General features: G+C 52.9%; 1 protein-coding gene across 1 annotated transcript; it reads right to left on the bottom strand.

Annotated features, from left to right (window-relative positions):
- Positions 1-2,333: 2,333 nt before the first annotated feature.
- Positions 2,334-7,106, bottom strand: MLF2 (myeloid leukemia factor 2). Its single transcript, XM_079714549.1, has 9 exons — positions 6,808-7,106; positions 6,151-6,228; positions 5,772-5,898; positions 5,480-5,515; positions 4,792-4,845; positions 4,271-4,399; positions 3,946-4,105; positions 3,114-3,326; positions 2,334-2,870 (listed from the first exon to the last, which is right to left on the bottom strand). Exons 2-8 carry the CDS (start codon positions 6,198-6,200, stop codon positions 3,139-3,141), a joined length of 744 nt encoding a protein of 247 aa, XP_079570675.1. The 5' UTR covers positions 6,201-6,228; positions 6,808-7,106; the 3' UTR covers positions 2,334-2,870; positions 3,114-3,138.
- Between the last annotated feature and the right edge of the window lie 6,714 nt (positions 7,107-13,820).

Raw genomic sequence — 13,820 nt, 5'->3', positions numbered from 1 at the left:
TGAGTGTGGCCACATGCCCTGGTCACCTGTCAGGCGGAGGACTGGGCGGGAGGGGGGTTGTGGATGGGCATTGTGAGTGAGGCGGGGCCATTCCGGACACGGACCTGGAGGTAAAGTGTGAGCATTCTTCCTGAGAGTCCCTTCCTGTGCCTGCTCACCGGCTCTCACCCCACGTGGTAGACAGGTCAGGAAAGGGCCAGGGGGCTGGTTCTAGAGCGTCTCACTCAACCTTGCTAACACCCAATGCCCCCCCACGTACCCTTGCTGAAAAATGCTGTCCCAGGCACTAGGAATACGTGCTGGGTTGCAGGGTGGTCCTCACCCAAGAGTAGGGAGCAGGGGTGAAAACTGGTTGGTTTCTGTGTCTGAAGCCGGGACCCAAATGGCAAAGCCTGTAAAGCACTGGATGACCCACCTGGATTGAAACCAGGGCGGCCCCTGTCCTGCTCGAGCCCCTACTCCGAACTGTGCCCAGGAGCATGGGCGCTGGGAATGGAATCCAGGTTGAGAGGTTGGGCTTGAGCTGTCGTGAGAAGGGACACCACAGCTGAGGGCCAGGGAAGGGAGGGACCTGCCCAAGCACACATGACTGGGCTGGTGGCAGAGCGGAGCCGCCTCCTCGAGGGACTGACGACAGCTCCTCCCACACCCAGAGGGAGGAGCCACGTGCAATCTGGACAGAGCACAGGTTACACTGGCAGCTGAGGGCTGTGGGCGCTTTGAGCTCCATCATCCACAGTTCAGGACCCAGGCGGAGAGGAATTCCCTCTGCCTGTTTGACTTCTGGGATTCCTGGATTCTTTTAGCCACTGGGTTGGTTCCATTGACCCTGGTGGTGCATCGTTAGTGGCCTGTTTACTAAGACTCAGTACCTGCCCTGGATAGGACGTCAGTGCCTGCTTGCCAAGCTCACCTTTGTCTCTGCTTGTTGTGCGACTGGACAAATCCTTTTTTTTTTTTAATTTAAATTTATCTTTAATTCATTGCAGCATAACATGAGTTAGAGCTGCTCTAATACATGAATTCTTCAATTTGGTCTAAAGGCAAATCAAACAGTCCCTTTTTCAGAAGAGTAGCTTCTGACTTGATCAACATAACATATAACCATCTTTAATATTCAGGGTTACTATAGATTGATGCTTACCCCTCAGGCTGCGCCATGGAGCCAGACTTCTGACCTTATACAGAAGTCAAAATGGTAAGGCATATAACAACATAAATATATAAATACAAATAAATAGATGGATACACACATTGACATATATGTGTGTGTATATATATATATACATATACAAAATTCAAAATTAAACATTTGTGTGATGTCATAGTTTACAAAGACTGTTAATATATATATCCCTTGGAAACTCTTTGGCTCATGTGATTTTTTTCAAATGTCCCAAAAATAAACTCTATAGATACTCAGACCCTTTTTGATTTCTATATTCTGCTCCTGTGCCTTCTACGTCATCAGGATGGACAAATCCTCTTGAATCTGTTTGTCCATCTAGGACGTGGGGAAAAGCCCCTTCCCTGAGAGGACCTGGGGCCTCGAGCGGGCTGTTTTTGCCTTTGATTTACCAACTGAGAAGGACAGAAGATGTTTATAAAGCAGAAACCGCCCTCGGACTCTCACAAGCACTTGCCATCACTGAAGAGTCCCCAGGAGGAACAAAGCGACCCATTTGCTGAGCCGGGTCGAGAAGGAAGGAGCGTCTTGAGAAATTTGAGTGCCTCGTGCCCGTCCAGTGCTGCTCAGGTTCCAGGCTAGTTTTCTTCCCTGGTCTCCTTCCCTGGGCTCAAGTTAACAACTGGGGCTGGAGGGTTTGAAGAACGCTGCTGACCCGAGTTCCTCCCCTCTGAAGACCTGAGTGGGGTTGTCTGGGCTTTTTCCTGCTCTGCACTCCAAGTGCTCCCACCCACAGTGCAGGCCAGAAAGAAGCCCAAGGACAAGGGGCAGAAAGCTCCTCAGGCACCTACACGTATGCTCCGTAATCCCCCTGACGAGTGAAGGTACAGCGAAAGCGAGGGAGCTGGCAGGACAGCCGCCGCCGGTCTCACCCCCGGCCCAGCCTGGCCGCATCCGCTGCGGCTTCTCACCCACCAGAGCTCTGACAGCCCCACTGTGGTACCACTGAGGTGCTGGGCTTGAACTTGAGTTAAGAAGGCCACACACGGAGATAGAGGGAAGGTAAGGGGACCAGAAGGAGACAGGAGGGTTGAAATTGAACAGGGAAAAGAGCAAAAGTGAAGCCAGACACAGCACTGTAGATCAACGGCATTTCAGTAAAATAAGTTAAAAAAAAAAAACAAAAGTAACGCCAGAATCCTACTCGGTCTTTTCTCCATTCTCCTTTATTCCATCAACACCTAGTTACAAGCTGCACAGATCAAAAAATAAAGGCAGAGAAGGATGTGGGGCAGATTTGTATGACGCGTAGCGGCTGGGAAGGGAGACTGGGCTGGGAACCGGTTCTTCCCTCCGCACACAGCCCTGGACCAGGGCTATGGCCCCTGCAGCGGGGCATACGGGGAGGAGGTGGGCAAAGATCCAGGGTCGCTGAGGCCCCTAAACCCAGAGCCCACCCCAAAAGCCCCTTCGATGCATGGCAGGGTAGAACGGGGAAGGGAAGGACTTTCAGAGATGGGGCAAAATCAAGTGAAAAATCAAGTTAGTGGATAGAGAAGTGGAGTCATCATGGTGAGGAGGTTAAAGAAGGAAAACGTAGGTAAGGGGCAGTGAAAGGGTCTCGCTGAGACCCCCAGGGAGAGGTGGGGGCCAGCTGGCCTGTTAATTTAATATTAAATTGGGAGTGGGAGTTGAAGAGGAAAAGTTATTTCAGGGGAGGACTTCTCAGCCTCTCAGCCCGTACCTGGAGGGGGAAAAGAGACGAGCACAAGTCAAAAGGAAGACGAAATATAAAAGCCAGGGGTGGTGTCTCATCCCTTATTCCGGTGAGGACACTCTTCTGTCTTTCCGTACCAACTACAACTTCGACTGTCAAAGGCGGTGTTTGCCGGACACGTGGGCTGTTCCTGCCTCAAGGCTGAGGGCCCCGTGCCACACGCTCCCCACCCCCGCCCGTGCCTGAGGCCTCAGCCCCCTCAGTACTTACACGAGAGGCCGAGGGCCCGGGGCCCTCACCAGTCATAGCGGCGGGACTGTCGAGAGGGGGAGTCCTCGGGTCCCTGGATGGCCAGGCGGGGAGGCCCCTCAGCCCTCCGCCCCCCACCGCCTGAAGCCTCGTGCCTCCGAAATTCCAGGGGGCGCTGCTGCCGGTATCGGGAAGTCTCCCTCCGCCACTCATCATCAAAGGCAGCGGCCTCACCTGGGGAGGACACGGAGACCACACACGACACCTGTGTACCGCCTGGCTTCCCGGGGCAGACGCGGGCCGTGAGCCACAGGCTCTACGACCAAAACCCAGGGCGAAGGCTGAAAGGCTGTGTGGGGGGATGTGCTGGGGAAGGGAAGCAACTTATTTAGCAATTTTGGATTCATCATGGCTCCTGGAAGCATGGAGGCAATGGAGGCAATCCTGGCTCCTGGCAGCATGGAGGCAGTCAGGAATGGGATAATTACTTAGTTACTTAGTGCCGTCCCACGCACACTGTAAGTATTTAATAAATATTTGTTGACTTCAAAAAAATAAGTAAGAAGAACTAAAACAACGGATCCAGATGGAGACGGGTAGATTACTATCAGTATCTGACTTAGGTGACAAAGTTTGCCCTCCACGGTGAGGACACTGCCGGCACTGACTTAGCCCTAAGCTGACAAAAAGGCCCCGAGTAAGTTAAGAACATGGGGCTCATCCATACCCTTGCCCAAGAAATATCTACGGAGGTAGGGAGAGAGAGCTGCTATCTCCTGGCTCACGGGACCGGGGCAGGGGCTGCCGGCCGGCCGGGAGGCGGGCCGGCTGCGCGGCGGGAAGGAAGGCTCACTCTCATCCAGGTTGATGTAGTCCTGCCGCTCCTCCTGGTCCCCCGTGCGGTGGTTTCGGGAGCGCTGGAGGATGTGAGCCCGGTCTCGGATGTGATGCCCAATGGACATCTGCTCCAGCCCACTGTCTGAGTCCCGTACAGTCCTCCGAGTCTCCCGGATCTGGGGGGAGGCAGAGGATGGCACGCTCAGCGGCTCCTTCCAAAGCCCGGCTACACCAGCCCAGAAAGGCCGCCCGGGACCCAATCCTGAAAAAAGCAGCCAGGATTTCTGTGGGGGGCCATCCGATCGTGCCTCCTCTGGGATAGGAGGAGCCCTCCAACTCACCCCGCCTGGGGCCGAGCGCATCTCTGCTGTCTCTTGGTAGACCTTGGGTGCGCCGGCGCCCGTATTGGAGTAGGAGATGACAGTGGAGGATGAAAAGGTCTGGCAATTACCTCCAGCCGTCATGTGCTCCTGAGGAGGGAAGGGAACAGCAGGGCTGTGTGAGGAGGGGCTCGCCTCCGGAGAAGGGATCCCTCCCTTCAGCCGCCTGTGCCTGCCCATATCTTTCTCGCAAAACGTGAGAACCAGGAAAACATCAGGACTGCTCATTACCCCCCAAATTCCTCTGAGTCCAACAATACGCCAGAAGGACCTGAAGAGATGGAGCCTTAAGTGCACGCTTCATAAGGTGCACTGCTGCTTCCCACTGAGGAACCCGCACTCGCCGGGTCCAGTGGCCTTATCCAGCTTGCACACTCCACAAGTACGCCCTTCCCCACTCCCGCCTCTGGGGACTCAAGGTGTTGCCAGCCATCACTGGGAACAGGGCCAGGGAAGGGGATGGGATGGGGCAAGAGTCTCACCATGTTCCCGATCATGTCATTCATCATCCCAAACATGTCCATGAAGCCGCCCGACTGGGGCAAAGAGATGGAAAACAGAGTCAGGAGGCAGGGCCACGATCAGAGGTGGGCGCGCTCAGGCTCCCACGGGCTACATAGCCACACGTTCCCTCTCTCCCTTTCCTTCACACCTAGCAGCTGCTCCTCCCCATTCCTCGTGGACAGGACCAGAACAGGCGCGCTCCTCTCCACGCTCCTCTTCCTGTGTGCCGCTGCCCTCCTCCTCCTCAGCCTCTACGGCTGCTCTGACCCCACGTTCCTTCTCCCGGCCGCCCTATTTCCTCCTGCCTTTAGGAAGCAAGCCAGTGTCACTGGATTCTAACCTATAAGGGGTTGGTTCTGCAACTGTAGAAAAATCTTCTACAAGCCATCTCTAGTTGGCCTTTCAACAGTACCTCCTTCCTCAAAAGAACAACTATATCAGGCAATTATATCTTCCTAATGGGGACGGCTCCTGGAAGTACAGGAGCCAGTAAGTTAGCATCGTGAACTCACAGGACTCAGCACACAGCAGGCCCAGAGCTCTGTGAACGCTACATGAGGATTCTAGGGTTACCCATAAGGCTATCCAGAGAGGCACATTTGGAAATAATATCTAAGGGTATAGAGCATGTCTGAGATGGAAGGACGCAGGGAGATGAGGACTCACCATTCCCAGCATCCCGAAGGGGGAGACAGCCCCAGCCTACGGGAAGACGTAAGGAACAGAAATTAGGGACCACATCCTATCTCATCACCATCCCAAACCAAGCCCATGGCCTCTGTTGCTTTTCCATCCTCCTCTCAAAAGGGGATCACAAAGCCTGTTTTTCCAGAGCCCTTTCCCCACTCCTAGAAGGCATTCCACTTGCTAAGTTGGTCGCTGTGCAAGAAAAATCAAGCACTTTACTGACCACGCTCCAACCTTTTTTCGGGTCTCAGGTCTGTTGCAGCACCATTACCTGCATCCTGCGGCTGGCAGGCCTGGTCCCTGGCATGTTGCCATCTGTGATGCTGAGGAAGGGGCTGTATCCAAAGCCGCCCGACAACATCCGGTTCATGTGCTGACGGTGAATGGCAAAGGGGTCCCTGTGCAGGGAGTATACGGTGCGGGTGGCAGAAGGGCCAGCAGTCAGTACCTCCCACCCGCCCCTCCCCCGAAGAAAAGAGCCATAGGGAACCAGTGGCACAGATTTCCCCTCGAAGTCTGCGCTGGGGCTGAGTGGCCACCAAGTTGTGATCAGTGCCCGCGACGGGAGCCCAGATGTCTGGCTCAACTAGTCAGAGACCTGAAGTGGAGCGGATACGTGCTCTAGAGCAGGAGGGGGAGGGGATACTCACATCAGGAACATGGGGTCCTCAGGCTCCACGTCCCTCATGAAGCGGAACATCCTGATTTCAGCTCCAGGGGGCTCCACGCTGTGAAGATGTGGAGGCTCAAATGTTGGAGGCGGCCAGGCTTTTTGCACACCCGCTCAGGGCAGGGACTCTCAGAGCATGGTCCCTTTCCAGATACTGGAACTGGCCCCCCAAACTCCAGGGAGACCCTTCTGCAGGTGTTCAACATCACCCTCTAGGGAAAGCACAGCTCTTCAAACCTCTCCCCGAAGGAGGACCATGGAAAATTTTTCCAAGCCCGTTTTCTGCCTCCCCCACTCAGAGCCATCCTCTTCCCAAAGCCCTGGCCAGAAGCATACTCCCCTTCCCCCGACGCCACCTTTCCGCAGGCGAATCCCAAGTGCCGGCCCTCCGCTCGCATTAATGACCCCCACCCCGCCCCCTCCTCACACTCGGCCGCGGCCAGGCCTCCCCCGGGCGGGCCTCACCGTCCCCTCCTCGCCTGGCGGCGGCACCCCCCCAGGCCCTGCCTCCCTGCCGGGCGAGCAGGAGAGGCTGGCCTGACTCGCTCCCCTCCCCGCAACCCAGGCTCCCGGGGACCCTGCAGCCCCACGGGCCGCTCCCACCCCGGACCGGCTGCCCGCTCCGCTCGAGCCTCACCGGTCCCCGATCCGGACTCAGCGGCCCATCCGGCCGGTCTCGCCCCTCGGTGCGCGGCAGGATCGGGGCTTGCGGCCCGGGACGCGGGATTGGTCCGGGCGTGAGCTCCTCGGCCTTCCGAACCGCCTCCTCGCACAGCTGCCACCTCTGTGCCCCCCCTCGGCCCACTGAGCCCGAGCCCCGGCCAGGCCCGGGAGGAAGTGACGTCACGGTGGGACAGCCCACCCCCTTGGGCCTGCGGAGCTCCGCCCACGGGCGGGCTTGTGGCGCGCGAGCGCGCGCGCGAGTCTGGCTCCCGGGCCGCGGAGCAAGGAGTCGCGGAGTCTTCCGGGACCAGGGGAGGGGAGGCCTCGTTAGTAACCTGGATTTGGGTCCTGTGGACTGGAGGAGGCTCCCTGTAAGGGTGTGGGGGAGGAGCAGAGGAGTCCATCGCCTCGAGGGGAGGAAGACGGAAGAGGACGCGGGCAGATTCCCATGGGGGAGGGCGGACTCCTCACGGGCCCCACGAGGTGGGGCGGATCCCTGGGGGAGCAATAAGCAGATTTCTACCCGGGAAGCTTTCATCCCAAGAGGGAGGAAGGGCGGCAGTTCTACGGGGGAGGTGCTAGGGCCAGTCCCCTCGAGAGGAGGCGCGTTCCAGGCAGGGGCGGGGCCCTCGGAGTGACGTAGGAGAGGAGGTGACATTTCTGCCCAGGTCTTCCTTTGGCTTCGAGAACTCGAGCTGGGGCAAAGAGAATCCAGGTTGGGGACCGGCCGCCAGATGGCGCTCTTCGGCCAGGCTAGAAGTGCAGCCCCTTGGGAACTGGCGTTGGCGAGGCTCCCAGACCCCCCCTCAGTTACCCTGCTGTGAAGGGTCACACTGGGGAGAGGCCCTAGTTCTGAAACCTTTTCGTTTAATGCCAATCTCCGCTTTCTCTTCTCTAACTCCTGTATCCTCTGGAGCTCCCAGCCCGCACTGATCTTTTCTTGCCTCGAGTCAAGTAGGTAGGTAGGTCAAGGGTCTAACGTTTGGGAGAAGAAAGGGGTGGAGCGCTCCATTAACCACGCTCACCCAGGGGCAGAGTTGCAGACAGGCCCAGGAGACCTGACTCGACTCGCAGGCCAAAGACTGACACTTTGACATACTAAATGTCTTGCATAAAATCTGGCCCAGCTGGAGAGAAGGACCCTCCCCCTGGGTGTCAGGGGATTTGGACTGTCCGGGGTGGACTTTAGACCGGACCCCTCCAGACTCCAGCTCTCCTGGTTCTTTACACTGGCTGCTAGCCACGTTAGCGGGCCTGACGTCTGTGGGCCTGACAGTGAGAGAGACTTGTTCCCATCCCCAGCACTTCCCTGGGGAAGGAGGTGAAGGGGGTCCCTGGTGACTCAGGAGAAGGTGGTGGGAGCGGGGCTTCTCAGGTTTCTTTGGACTTGATCATTATTAAAGAGGAAAAACACAATAGTGGAGACAGAGGGGAACAGAGAGAAATTAGAAGCTGGCAGACTGGCAAAGTTAAAGCCAAAGACAGAAAAAAAAAGAAAATGTATTTTCCATTGATACATCTGGGGAAGAGACTTAGTAAAATCTTTTGTCTTCCAGATGCTCTATCTCTAAACATGCCGCCATGCAAGTGCCCCTTTTCCTCTTGCTCCCAAACAAAAGCATTTTGACATGTGATCAAGAGTTGTCCCAGGAGAGTTCTGCAGCCCAGACTTAAGGAAGAGTGGGCCTTAACCTTCCAGCCTCTCCCTCCTCATTTCATGTCCAGCCTTCCGCAGAGATGCACAGGAGATGCAGCTTAGCTTCTAGTCTCCTCCTTTGGTCTTTTTCCATTACCTTGTATCCTCTACCTACTGCCTTTAGGTGTCTAGAGCTCTTTCTCTTCTTCCTTCCAAGACTTAAGAATCTGATATCAGGGACTTCCCTGGTGGTCCAGTGGTTAAGACTTTGTGCTTCCACTGCAGGGGGCACGGGTTTGATCCCTTGTCAGGGAACTAAGATCCCTCATGCCGCATGGTGTGGCCAAAAAAATGAAATAAATAAAAAAAAAATCTGGTTATCAGTCATTTTTACCTTTGCATGATTTTAAATCAATTACCTCTCCTAGGAATATTTACAAATTACAGTTTAGCATCTAACGATGACCTGGGCTTTGTCTCAGGTTAAAAAGAGATCCTTGGGACTTCCCTGGTGGCGCAGTGGTTAAGAATCTGCCTGCCAATGCAGGGGACACGGGTTCGAGCCCTGGTCCGAGAAGATCTCACATGCCGCGGTGCAACTAAGCCCGTGTGCCACAACTACTGAGCCTGCGCTCTAGAGCCCCGTGAGCCACAACTACCGAGCCCACGTGCGATAGCTACTGAAGCCCGCACGCCTAGAGCCCGTGCTCCGCAACAGGAGAAGCCACCGCAATGAGAAGCCCGCTCACCACAAGGAAGAGTAGCCCCCGCTCTCCACAACTAGAGAAACCCGCGTGCAGCATCGAAGACCCAGCACACCCAAAATAAATAAATAAAAATTTTTTAAAAAAGAGATTCTTGAACAGATGGGGATGAAAGAGGAAATGCAGAGCTCATTTTCAGAGTGCCCAGCGATGGACCATATAGGCAGCCATCCACTCCAGGAATTGAAGGAATGTAATTTTACAAGTAACCTTTCTGTCCCCCAGACACAGTTTGTGTCTGTCTTCCTTCTCCGTCACCTTCCCATCCCTTCCATTCCCCTCCCTCCCCCCTTCTTCCTTCCTTCCTTCCTTCCTTCCTTCCTTCCTTTCCTTCCCTTTGTCCCTCCTTCCTTCCTTTCTCACATCTCTGTCCAGTGAATTCTGATGAACAGAAATTCCTCAGTCATCAGAGTTTCCTGTAGATGATAAGATGTAGGAGGGAGGGTGGGCCCTGCCAGGGGTGAGGCTGAGCTCAAAAGGGGATAAGCATTGTTGGGAAGGAAGAGAAACAGTGGTTTCTCTTCACTGCTTTATCTGATGGAGCCAAAGTCAGGAAGTCCTTGAGAGAGTAGACGTGGGACAGAAAAGGGGCCCTTGTTAGATGTGAGCTCACGCATCTGGAGCAATCCCAGGGCAGTTGGCTATTGGAGCAGCGTGAGGATGGGGCGATGATGGAGTTAGGGGAGACTGGATTCCAGCCTGAGCCAACGTGAATGGGTGTGATTTGTGTATGTGTATGTGCATGTGTATTGGGGGGGGGAGATAAACCCTGACAATTAGCACTAAGTTGCCCCAGGTAGAGAGACTGAGTTGTATAGTGGACACCAGATCAGAGTGAGATTGAAAAATGACTCAGGAACATGTTTTTCAAAACCAGCTTTTCAGTTTGTTTTATATTCACAACCATTCAACAAATATTTATTGAATGCCTACTGTGTCAGGCACTGTTCCTGGCTCTGGAGATATAGTGATACACAGAAAAATAAAGCAGGTTGGAAGTTGGGTAGAGAGACAGGCAAGCAGCTGGGAGGTGGTAGTTGCTTTTTAGGGTGACTAGGGATGGCCTTATTGATAAGGTGACTCTTAAGCAGACTGGGGTTAAGGCATTCTGGGCAGAGGAAAAAGCAAGTGCAAAGGCACTGAGGCAGAAGTATGCTTAGTGTGTTCATGGAACAAAGAAGCCAATGTGCCTAGACTGATGTGAATGAAAGGAAGAGCAGTAGTGAGAAACAAGGCACAGAGCAAGAAGGAAGCCAGATCCCGTGGGACTTTGTAAGACCTACAAAGGACCACTCTGGCTGTTGTACGGAGAATAGACCATTGGGGGGACCACAGCAGAAACAGAAGGACCTATTAGCATGCTGTAGCCGTAATCCAGATGGCTTAGAGTAGGTTAGAAACAGTGGAGGCGAGAAATGGTCAGATTCTAGGTATGTTTTGAAGATGGAGTTAACAATTTACTGATGGTTGGATGCAGTACAAGGGAGAAGAGTCAAGAATGACTCCAGGGGGAGTTCCCTGGTGGTCCAGTGGTTAGGATTTGGCGCCTTCACTGCTGTGGCCCTGGGTTCAATCCCTGGTCGGGGAAGTAAGATCTCCGCGAGCCGCAAGGCATGGCCGGAAAAGAAAAAAAAAAAAAAAGAATGACCCCAGGGTTTTTTGACCTGGGCAACTGAATGAGAAATAAATGACCATTCTGTTTGCCACACTGTACTGTGTGCATATAGGATTCACTTGAGAACATATGGTAATTGTGTCTGGCTGAAATTGTGATCCTAACCACATGGCTACACAGGAGAACTGAGTGTACAGTCTTCCCTTTAGAAGCTAGTCACCCAAAGCAGGCGGAGGACAACAGGAATACGTGAATCCCATGCCTAGTTCGACCATAAGATATTAGATGTTAGACTACCTTGGGCAGGTATGCTAATGTTAATGGTTGGCATTAGCAGTGGAGTTTTAAGTCTTAAGAACTTCCTGTTGTCTGTTGATCATTTCAAGAAGGCATCCCCAAGAAGGCAGCATGTCTCGTGATTAACATGGGCTATAAGGATTGAAGTTTGCACTGCCTGTGTGGTAGTTCCTGTCAGTAAACATTGATGGAGCTCCTACTACACGCCAGGCACAGTGCAAGGTGCTGGAGATGAAAAGACAAGTAAGACACGGTCTCTGCCCAACAGGGTTCACAGCCCAGTGAGGGTTGCCAACATGGAATCCATGATAATCCTGGGATGAAGGCTGCCATAGGAAGATGTATATGAAAAGGGCAAAAGTGGTTCAGAAGAGGGAGTGAGTGGCTCGGGGGGGGGTGGGGTAGGGCAGCCAGGAGAGCATTTCAAGTGGAAGGTGAGATCAATGCGAAGGCACAGAGGTAGGGCCCGTTGGGGAGGAGCTATGAGGAGTAAAAACAATGCTGAAGCAAAACTTTTGAGGGAAACTTGGTGAGAGCTAAGGCTACGGAGGTTAAAAGGGACCAGACCCTGAAGGGCTGGGTTTGCTTCTGGACTTTATCCTATGGGCCTGGGGAAGCTATCTGAAGGTTTTATGGAGGGAGATGACAACTGTCTATTTGTATTTTAGGTAGAAATGCAGTCTATGCATTTCAGCAAACATTTTTGAGCTTCTACCATAGGCCAGGTACAGTGGTAGGTGCTAAATATACAAAAACTCTTAAATCATGATTGAAAACCCAAATTAATTAAGCTTAAAGCCAGTGAGTGATGTTGACCCTTGGAGCAGGGGCAGGACTGGGCTTGGAGAGAAGAGGAGGTGCTCAAGGAAACTTTAGAAAGTGAAATGTGAAGGATCTAGGGAAGAAAGGAAGAGGCGGCGTCTCGGATGACCCCTTGGCATGAATAAATGGGTGGGGGACAGGATCTTTAACTGAAATAGAAAAATGGGGGAGTTGCCGTTGGAAGGCATGGGGTTGAGGCGCTTTGGAGGATCCAGGGAGAGAAGACAGAAGGGAATTGGAGTCATGACTCGCACTCAGGAGAGAAGCTGGCGCTGGAGATATGGGTTTGAGAGTCATCAGGGTTTGAAGTATGCGCTGGCAGTGGGACTTGCACCATTGGAGGTGCAAGATGGAGTCGCTTAGGGAGACTGAGTGAGAACAGGACCCCTGAGACCTGAGCCACTTGCATGGGTTCAGTTGGCACCGCTGACTGAATAACCTCCTCCTGGTTATTGGCACCGCTGACTGAATAACCTCCTCCTGGTTATTAAGTCCTCCCTCGGCCTTTTACCTTCTGGGCAAAATAAGCCTCTAGCTGTCAATCCCGGTCCCATCTCCCCTAGCCTTTTCACTTTCACTTTCCTCTACTCTGGGTCAGCCACATTGTCTGTTTCATCTGTGAAAATATGGAAATCCTGAGCAATCATGCACCTGTGGTAAAGTACCTGACAACAGTGGCCCAGGTGACCTTCCAACACGGCAGCCAGAATTGCTTTTGACTTTCCATGTACAGAACACTGGGGATGGAGACAAGAAACGAGAGAGAAAAAGAAAAGGTAGTTTAGGGCCAATGTCTGAAGTGGTGCTGTCCAGTATGGTAGCCACTAGGGCTATTTAAATTGAATTAAAATTGGGAATTCCCTGGCAGTCCAGCGGTTAGGACTCAGCATTCTCACTGCTGTGGCCTGTTCAATTCCTGGTCAGGGAACTGAGATCCCACAGGCCGTGCAACATGACAGAAAAAAAAAAATAAATAAATAAAATAAAAAAGAATGAGGTAGACTTCTGTTTAAAATAAATACATAAGGGACTTCCCTGGTGGCACAGAATCCACTTGCCAATGCAGGGGACACGGGTTCGATCCCTGGTCCTGGAAGATCCCACATGCCACGAGCTACTGAGCCCATGCGCCACAACTACTGAAGCCCGCGTGCCTAGAGCCCATGCTCTACAACAAGAGAAGCCACCGCAATAAGAAGCCCACGCACCGTAAGGAAGAGTAGCCTGTGCCCAGCAACGAAGACCCAACGCAGCCAATAAATAAATAAATAAATAAATTTAATTAAAATTGAAGTAAAATATGCAGTTCCTCAGTTGCACTAGCCGCATTTCAAGTATTCAGTAACTACACGTGGCTTGTGGCCACTGTATTGGAAACTGCACATATAGAACATTCCCGTCATCACAGAAAATTTTATTGGACAGAGTCCAGCCTAACTAAATCTAGGAATCCATCTCCTTTCAACTCTCTACTGTCTTGAGTTTTGAAAGGATTTTTCTTTTAAAGCAAAGGAAAAATGAGGAATAGCAAACGAGGTCATTGGGAGTGGAATGGGATGAAGAGTATAGTGAGGAGTGGAGAGGCCCAACTTTCAGGTTTCTGTCCTCCCATCCTTGAATGATAGCTAACAACGCCTTCCTTAGCACTTAACCTATCAGATAAAGAGGCAAACTGAAAAAAACCCAGGAAGCTGAAGAGGGGGAAGAATTCACTTAAGAATGAGATGGAAATAGTTATAGAGTTGAACACCTTCTACAGAGTAGTGAGGGAACTGCTGGGATGTCAGAAGTCATAGTTTCCAGGGGGCTCAGGCCTCCCCTATTCTCACCTGGCCTTCCTTTTCCCACCTCCA

The sequence above is a fragment of the Hyperoodon ampullatus genome (genome assembly GCF_949752795.1).
Source record: "Hyperoodon ampullatus genome assembly, chromosome: 11".
In the NCBI taxonomy this organism is placed as follows: Eukaryota; Metazoa; Chordata; class Mammalia; order Artiodactyla; family Ziphiidae; genus Hyperoodon; species Hyperoodon ampullatus.
The sequence above is the reverse complement of the archived record's forward strand: the minus strand, read 5'-3'. Positions and strand labels throughout refer to the sequence as shown.

Excerpts from the sequence above, each read along its gene's own strand:
- MLF2 (XM_079714549.1), bottom strand. The coding sequence starts at position 6,200 with ATGTTCCGCTTCATGAGGGACGTGGAGCCTGAGGACCCCATGTTCCTG. Across the intron at positions 5,899-6,150 it reads GAGGACCCCATGTTCCTGAT|GGACCCCTTTGCCATTCACC; the intron begins GTGAGTATCCCC and ends CTCCCTGCACAG. Across the intron at positions 3,327-3,945 it reads CTACATCAACCTGGATGAGA|GTGAGGCCGCTGCCTTTGAT; the intron begins GTGAGCCTTCCT and ends TGTCCTCCCCAG.